Here is a 9,692-nt window from a genome sequence, read left to right as displayed (position 1 = left end):
ACAGTTGGCGATTGTTGCAGTGTCACTTACGAGTCTGTGGTAGCGATGAGAATGAAATGGAACATTGAAATGCTAGCAGGGTATATTAACAATGTTTAAAAGCGATTAGCTGATTTAAAATTTGTGTACACAGCCCTTTTTTTTTGTTGTAGACTTAACTAAATTTTTGCTACCGAAAATTTCACTAGAGTTGCATACTGGCCTTTAGCGATATTATACAAATCGCCTTTTGTAAAGAATCTTACAGTGTGTCGGATGGATACGACTTGTCGGCGATAATTAAATAATCGGTAAATGTGTTATCGATCCCATAAACATGCAGCAGTATCGATTATGCCTTCGGACTTAACTTATAATGTGCACAATATATGGGATATGTTCGACACGAGCACTGTCGTCCGGAATAACTGATAGTCAATAATGCGCTTTACAGACTATCAGTTATTCCGGACGGAATGTCGGTGTTTGTTAAGAATCTTAATGTGTGTCGGATCGATACGACTTGTCAGCGATGACTAAATAATTGGTAAATGTGTTATCGATCCCATAAACATGCAGCAGTATCGATTATGCCTTCGGACTTAACTTATAATGTGCACAATATATGGGATATGTTCGACACGAGCACTGTCGTCCGGAATAACTGATAGTCTGTAAAGCGCGTTATATAGGTTTTTTTTGTTATAGGCAATGATTTTCCAAAAGAAAATGAGGGTATGGTGTTTTTAATGACTTTCTTATATGCATAATTTTCTTATATGAGATGTGCTTATATCCGTTACCTACTGTATGGGCATATATATCACAATTACAATTTAAGTTCTTCTGTACCGGACAAATTGGTAAAGAACGATTGTTTTCGGCTTTTTGGGATATATAAATACAAATAAATAATTTATAATTAGATTTTTCACATAGAATGACAAAAATGCTGGGATTATTTGTCATTCTTTGTCATTCTGTGTTCCTTCTTCCTTGACCAATGCGATTCTTTATCAGCTGATTTTGACTTCTAAAAATTGTAAACATGTTGACGTTTTTGTAATCGTGATTCAACCCCTCTATTCAACCATGGTCGGCGGCGTTTCAGTTGGACGCCTTCGTTTTCTGCCAGTGGCGCTGTACTGTAGAGTGAGAGTAAAATAAAATATAAAGTATTTTGTTCGTATTTTGGGCAAGGTTCTTTTTGGTTTTAATATTTCATCTAAAGGATTGTGCTCCAAGGAGGAGATTTCTATCAGACTGCATATACGGCGGTGACATAAGTGCAAACATTCTTTTGAAGAATTAAACCAGGCGTAATCTGTATTTGACGTCATACCACGTCGCATTAGTGAGACAGCGAAAAATAACTTCGGATTTTGTCGTGCATTATCGTTATAACCAAACGCAAAGCATAAATATATATTTTTAATAATTGGTGTAAACATGGCTCAGTAAAAATGTCTACGACTAAATTAAACCTAGTTCAGCAAACACGCTGCCTCCACGGAGACATTAATTGCGCATCATCTTTATCCCCACCTTTTTATTTTTGCACTAGTGAGAACAACAATGGACAGCAACAAGAAGCAGCAGCAAAATTTTTCAAGATCTGGCAATGCGAAGGCTTCCAGTTCAGGGTCTGATTCCAACCGTCAAAAGCCATCCGGTTAGTACCTTTATCTTTGTTTGTCTTACCTATTGTCATTTAATGCACTATCTGTTACCAGGAGAACTACAATCAACAAAAAATTTTCCCAAGACTTCAAGGCGTAGAGAAAATCAACAAGGATCTGTTCGTGGCAATAGCAATAATAAGCAACCATCATCTGCCAAACTACGTACTTATGTGGATAAACGTCCTCGAACTAGAGGTTTTTATTGCAACAATAGCGGATTTGGTACTCCCTTCAATGATAATGCTTCTACCAGCTCCTCCGGACTAGTTCCGGGGAATGCAATGGCCTATGCTCCTTTTGGCGAGGGATCAACAGGCCATGAATCGAACATCAATTTTGAACTTAACTCTGTTTATTCAAGTGGTTGCAAGAAACAGAGTCTAAATCATTTGTTAAATTTCTACTACACTCCGAGAGAAGTAGACTATTTCGATGGAGCTGGAAGTAGTGGAGTTGTTCATAGTGGCACATATGGTCAACGTTATGGCAACAATAAAAAACATAAATACAACAAAGAGCAATTTCTTCAAGCAAAGTAAGTACACCGTAAATTACTTTCAGTATGAAAGCTTCAGTTTTGTTTAAAGAAAGATTCCATTTTTACACTGCGATTTCTGATCTGCCACTCTTCATCAATAAATGCACAAGTATGCTTTAAAGCGATTTCAAATGGTATTACAGTGCAAAAATATACCAAAAACTACATTTGGTTCTTAAATATACTTTGGGGAAAAACTTATAACCTAAAAATTTTATAATTTGTCGTTCGTTAGACCCTGAAGTACAAAAACATAACAGCAGACATTGACTGGTGTTTTTAGCATTTTTTTCTATGAGTGTATATATTTTCGGTGGGCTATAAATTAAAATTTACTTGTTCGATCCGTTCTTTTTAATTTATAAATCAATTGTTCAGGCCCCGAGGCACTTTAATGAGAATTTCAGTGTATATTTCGCAATACATTGAAATTCTCATTGACGTGCCATGGGGCCATTACATACGAAGTTTTTGTATTAAATATATTATTTATTTTCTGTTTATGTAAGCAATTCAAATCCTTTAAGAGGTCGATTTAACGATATACAAAGAACATCTCTAACTTTTCGAGTTACATTTTTTGATACACAAGTCTTCGATTATGGCGTTTTTCTTGTAAAATGTATGCACTTTTTTCACATTTTGTCCAAAATATGATTTTTTTAGGCTCTTTTGTGAGAAAGGGCAGTTTGAAAAGTTTCGAATTCTGTTGTGAAAATTATGTCACTCATAGTGGCAAATTGAGAGAATTTTCCGCACGATCTACGAGCGAGAGTGCGCATAGCGATTTGAATAATATTTATAATTTGAATAAATAGATGCCAGAGGTAGGTTTAAAATGATAGTATATTTAGGTTGCTGGCAGCATTTTAAAAATATACTCTGTATTAGAGCTTCCCAAATGGGGACGCCCCCCTAGGGTGGCACCACATGGTTCCAGGGGCGGCACAGCGTCATTTTTGATGGAGCAGATTTTCTTTACTTATTTATTTATTTATTTATTCAGTCTTTGGATAATTCATAATATAATCCTTACAGACTCCCTATTTTCTAATTTGTATACACACTTCCAAAATGTTTTACTTAGAAATGTACTAATTTCTAAAATAAAATACATCCAGAATTTGATCAAAATCTTTTAAAGGAACGGATAGATCAATATTACAATTTAAATTTATTGAATTAAATTCTCTCAAAGCTCTTGTAATAGACTCATTGCAAGCATAATTATTCCTATGCATAGGTACATGAAAGTATTGTATCATTAAATTTGTTAAAACAACACTAATTGTAAAGTTCAACAAAACATCAATAATATATGTTACTACAAAAGAGCATACCATTCGTACATTTCGAAATATTCATTTATAACCACAGTGAGAAAAGAATAGAAGTTACATTCAATTCTATAATTTGTTGTAGGTTTTCCAACCAAAGCAAGTTGGGTTGGGAAGCTCTGCTCTCTATAGACAAAATAAAGTTGAATCATTTTTTCAGAAAAGAAAATACCATAATTTATTATTTTATTTATTTATTTATAATATATAAAAGCATACAAAGTAGAATAATAAAAAGAATCACAGGCTACTCTAGCCTTGATTAATTGATATTGCAAAAATAATAGAAATACAATGATATAAAAAATAATAGTCTAGAAATGAGAATGTAGGATTAAATGATTATAAAATTGTTTAAATGAATATAACATTAACAATTAAAAAATGGAAAGAACTAATACTGAGATATTACTTACAAACGTATATACTATAGAAAAGAATTAAAGAATTTTATTTTAATACATATATGATTTACGAAATTGTTTCTTACTGTGCAACTTCATATTTCAGCTTTCAGTTTGTTATAAAGGCTTCTGCAACCCGTAAAACTGACGATTCTCCAGACACACTAATTGACTGGTCCCTTATTGAACAAATTAACATACAAACTCCTGATGAACCACAGTGTCCAATATGTTTGTATCCACCTAGTGCCGCCAAGGTAACTCGTTGCGGTCATGTATATTGCTGGCCTTGTCTTCTGCATTATCTGTCGCTAAGCGATAAAAACTGGAGAAAATGCCCTATATGCTATGATGCTGTTCATGTTGAAGATTTAAAAAGTGCTTCGATAGTGCAGCAAAGAACTTTGAATGTTGGCTTAACTATAACTTTCCAATTAATGCGACGTAAGAAGGGTTCTCTTATGACTGAACGATATGATCGTTGGAAGAATGCAGGGAGCTCTGACAAATACCCCTATGTCTCAAGCCCAATTGAGGACAAATTATTTTCGAAATTTATTTTAGCAAGGCGTAGCGATATTATAGATATAACATCTAGAGAACGTCATGAGCTTCTGAGCAATGTGGATAAATCCTGCCCGGAATTTGTATTCGTACAACAAGCCATCGAGTTGCTCAACCAACGATTGGAGAAAATTGGAGATATGGGAGGCAAGGATGATGGCATCAATCTTGAAGTGAAAGATACGAATTTCGACATTAAGAACGTTGCACTATCAAATGCAGAAAATGTTATGGACTTGGAAGACATGGGATTACAACAAAATGCTATTGAAACGGCAGCTGAATCACTTCCGAAATATTATTACTTTTATCAGGCTGATGATGGACAAAATGTTTTCTTACACCCATTGAATGTTAAAATGTTACAAGCTGCTTATGGTAGTCTATCGGGAGCTCCTCCTATACTTGAAGCACGTATTTTACAAAAGGAGCAATATTCAATGGATGAAGATCAACGCCGGAAGTTCACATGTTTGGGCCATTTACCTTTAACATGCCAATTTTCTGTGGTGGAGATAGAACTTCTTCCACCATATGTAAGTGATGAAATAATTAAATTATTTAAGGGAGACATCCTTCATCGCAAAAAAGAGCGTCAACGCAGAGCTAAAGAAGAACGTGAACGGGAAAAACACATTAACGCCATAAACGACCGTCAAATGGGCAAGCTTATATCAAGTACCGCTAACATAAATATAACGTCTTCCCAAGAATTTCCAACCGTAAGTAGAGTGCATTTCCAATAACTTCAAAAACCAAAGTATTATGTTGTATATTTCAGTGTGGATTTGAAGAACCATTACCCACTGTTGATCAAAGCGACAATATTCCCTCTACTTCTAAGGGATCTCGTCAGAAAACATTTAGCACAAGTAGTGCAGGAAGTTGTAGCTATTCGTCGATCGCCATAAGTTGTAAAGAAGAATACAGTCCGTGGAAAACTCAGCCACATTTACCGCGCCCTAAAGTAGATACTTGCGAAATTGGACAAACCGACGGGCCATCAATTTTAAATAGTATACAGACTAATTTGGGTGATGTATTGGCGCAAGCGCTATCGCAAAAGAAGAATGCTAGCAGCGCCGGAAGCAAGAAATCTAAAAAGTCAAAAAAAATGCTTCCACTTTATTCAACTGGCATGAATTTCACTAAGTAAATACGTATTTCTTACATGGTCTGTACACGACACATCTGGCACCTACTACTCTACTTAAAATATCTAAATCGTACCCAAACTCAAAACGTTTCTTTTGCCGTCATATATAACTTGGTTTTTGCTATTGCGTTTTATTCTTATTTGTAATTCGCGCTTTCAAAGCATAGAGATGGCGAATGATTAGACGTATTTCATACGCATTTTGTTCAAAATTAAGTTGGTACATATCTGAGCTATTTCAAAATCATATGTACCATGGCATAAGTAATCGAGAAATACTAGCATTAATTTGAATTTATTTTTTTTTTCAGCGTATTTGAACATCTAAAAACCCAAATCATTATAGTTATTAATTATAACAACTAATTGTATTGAAAGTGAATTTTAAAAAGAAAAATAGATAAAATTAATAAATTGTAACATGCAACATCAACTCCAAGGTTAAGAATGGTGTTTTCTTTGAATTTATATTTCATTTCTTCCCATAAATGTTTTTCTACATAAATTTAGCTTCTTTAAAGCTTCAAGTGGAAGATATAAATAAAAGTTATTTGTTAAATAAATAAAAACTTAGTATGAAATGGATTCGTTTGGATTATTTAAATTATGGATTTGTCATCATACACATTAACTTTGTTCTACCCAAGGTTAGGTTAGGTGGCAGCCCGATGTATCAGGCTCACTTAGACTATTCAGTCCATTGTGATACCACAGTGGTGAACTTCTCTCTTATCACTGAGTGCCGATTCCATGTTAAGCTCAATGACAAGGGACCTCCTTTGTATAGCCGAGTCCGAACGGCGTTCCACATTGCAGTGAAACCACTTAGAGAAGCTTTGAAACCCTCAGTAATGCTACTGAGGTGCGATAATCCACCGCTGTTCTACCCAAAGTTGTTCGACATATAACACACCTATTCAATACAATAATTATCCAATGGGTTGGAAAAATTCGAAGGTGATACGAAACCCAAAATCAAATGCCAATAATGAATACAGACCAATTTCAATTTTACCATATTTATCCAAAGTGTTTGAACGCATAATCCATTGCCAAATAACAGAATACTTGCGACAGAACTCGTTCTGGTACACACATATATTGCTTTTGTGAGGTGCCACACCTAAAAGTAGAGGTGAGAGCGTTAGTGAAATTTCACTCACATCACGCACATTCACGAATCAAAGGTTCATTCATGCACACTCACGTACGATACGTGTGGTAGCCACTCACGCACATTCACGAAATGTAAACCAGTACTCACGCATAACTCACGACAATTCACGTGACTCACGACAAATTCAGGAGACACCCGACATTTTCCAAACGGGAATGAGTAAAGGGTGATAAAACTATTTGGTTTTTCTTAAAGTGTTTTATTAAGTATGCAAAGCATTTACGACGATCTTAACACTATGGTAGTTACAGAGAGAATGAGAATAAAAAAATAAAGTAGATAATAAGAAAAACATTCGTGTTGCATAGAGATGCCATATCATTTCATCACTCCTCCTCAACAAGAATGTTCCAAAGAAATGTCCACTTAGGGTTTAAGATTCATTGAAGTAACAAAATCATTATGTTTAATGCGCGATAAGTTCTTGGTCAAGACATCGGCAATCATATCGGCACTGGGGCAGTATGTTAACTTCACCTTTTTGTCATATATCAAGTCTCGAATATGATGGAAGTGTATGTCAATGTGTTTCGACCGCTTGTGGTATACTGGATTTTCAGCCAACTTTTGTGCGCCTTGGTTGTCAATGTGTAATGTGGTGGGTTCATCATCAATATAGCCCATCTCCGCCAAAAGCATTTTCAAATATACCGCTTCCTTGGATGCTTCGGAGACTGCCATATATTCGGCCTCAGTGCTACTCAATGCGACCGACTTTTGCTTCCTAGACTCCCAAGATATTGGACAATCTCCGAAGAAAAAGATAAAACCCATGTACGATTTTCTATCTTTTAAATCTCCTGCCCAATCACCATCTACATATCCATGTAATTTAAATTCGTCGCAATCATAGTGTAACTTCAGGTCTATAGTACCAGCAAGGTATCTGAGAATATGCTTGAGATAGGTCAGGTGTTCCTTACGCGGATCAGAATTTCTCTGGGCCGGTTTTGATATGGAATGCAGTATATCAGGTCGTGTTGATATTGCCAGATACATTAAGGTACCAACTAATGATTGATATTGTGTCTGATCCACTTTCTCACTGTCGTCTTTACAGCTTATTTGGAATCCGGTCTCCAGTGTAGGGATGCCAGACGTGCTCTTTTAAAGAGCACATGTGCTCTTTTTTACAAAATGTGCTCTTAAAACACGACAGGCCAAAAGAGCACGCGAAAGTGCTCTTTTTTCTGCATCACAACAAATATTAATCAAATGGTAAAAGTAAACTGAAAATATGTAAATGTCGCACTAAGAGATTTTCCTAGCCGTTATTTTCTAATTAAATAGTGTGTTACTTTATATATCAGAGTCGTAGAAGAGCATGCCGATGTTGCTTCTTCACTTTGTACTCTGTTCTAAATGTAAACAAACTTCTTCAATAACGTTTTTCACAAAAACACCAAAAAATGACTTACAAAGTATTGTAAGAAAATTAGCATGAGTTGAAAGTGACTTATTTTATGTTTATGGTATGTACCTTTTTGCTTTGTTTAAATGAATTATATTTCAATTAAATTAAATGATTTTCTTTTATTTGAAAAAGTGTGCTCTATTCCTTTCGTATGTGCTCTTTTTATAAGCTGAATGTGCTCTTTTTGCCTCTTTAAAATCTGGCATCCCTACTCCAGTGGAACAGACAATGGCTTACAATTTTCCAGACCATGGTTTCTCAATACCTCTCGGATATACTGTCTCTGACTAAGCTTAATAGGTCCTGTCTCACCATGGCGCTCTATTTCCATACCCAAGAAATGGTTCAGTGGTCCTCTATCGGTGACCTCAAACACCTGTGACAGCTCCTCCTTGATCCGAAGGACTTGTAATTTATCGCAACTTCCAATAATAATATCGTCGACATAAACAGCGACCAAAACAAGTTTGTCCTCTGTTTTCGATATATAAAGGCACTTCTCGTTCTCACACGGAGTGAAATCCATCTTACGCAAAGTGTCATCAAGTTTAGCGTTCCACTCTCTTCCACTCTGTTTTAGCCCATAAATTGCCTTATGGAGACGTAGAACTTTATTAGGTGACTCTTTGCTCACGAAGCTTTGCGGTTGTTGCATATAAATTTCGTCCTGAAGATCACCATTCAAATAGGCTGTGCTTATGTCTATCTGGTGAAGGTACATCTTTTCCTTTACAGCAAAAGCCAATAAGAGCCGAATCGTAGAATAGCGTACTACTGGTGAAAATGTCTCATGGAAATCGATGCCGTAACGTTGGTTGCAGCCTTTAGCTACAAGTCTTGCCTTGTATCTTTCGATCTTGCCACCCTTATCTCTTTTCAAAGCAAATACCCATTTAAATGGTCACTATGACCATTTGGTAGGTCCACCAACGACCATGTATTATTTTTGCACAGGGATCGGTACTCATCTCTCATCGCATCCATCCAACAAGGACCATCTTCTCCCGATATTGCCTCCTTTACTGTTTGTGGAATGCACTCACCTTTTAAAACAGCGATATTCGGTAATTCTGGCTCAACTGTGACTTGTCTCGTGTCATCAACAATATTCTGATCTTCACCGGAATCGTCCTCGCCGGCTGTATCATACTCTTCAAATCCTTCAAAATCACTCATCTCACCTGCTGTGCCTGTGCTACTATTTTCAGTGTTATGCATTGATGGACTTGGCAACACATTGTTAAAAAAGACAATCAAGTCAACATTTTTGGTCGAATCATCAGTTTGTTCATTGTTTGGAAATTTCTTTGAGCTTATATTTTCATCAAAAAGTACGTCTCTGTGCTCCACTATTTTATTTTTTCTAGCATCGTACAACCGATAAGCTTTAGCACTTGTAGAGTAACCAACCATTATGTATTGGTCACCTTTGGCGCCAAAT

At 35.9% G+C, this 9,692-nt stretch overlaps 1 protein-coding gene across 1 annotated transcript; it reads left to right on the top strand.

The window, feature by feature from the left end:
- Nucleotides 1–1,095: 1,095 nt before the first annotated feature.
- Nucleotides 1,096–6,108, top strand: LOC142232692 (E3 ubiquitin-protein ligase RNF10). The gene is made up of 4 exons (XM_075303334.1): nt 1,096–1,651; nt 1,713–2,196; nt 4,047–5,226; nt 5,286–6,108. The coding sequence occupies exons 1-4, from the start codon at nt 1,555–1,557 to the stop codon at nt 5,658–5,660; spliced, it is 2,136 nt and encodes a 711-aa protein (XP_075159449.1). The 5' UTR covers nt 1,096–1,554; the 3' UTR covers nt 5,661–6,108.
- Nucleotides 6,109–9,692: the final 3,584 nt, after the last annotated feature.

Source organism: Haematobia irritans, chromosome 4 (assembly GCF_050003625.1).
Source record: "Haematobia irritans isolate KBUSLIRL chromosome 4, ASM5000362v1, whole genome shotgun sequence".
In the NCBI taxonomy this organism is placed as follows: Eukaryota; Metazoa; Arthropoda; class Insecta; order Diptera; family Muscidae; genus Haematobia; species Haematobia irritans.
Note: the sequence above shows the minus strand (reverse complement) of the source record. Positions and strands in the feature narration are given on the sequence as shown.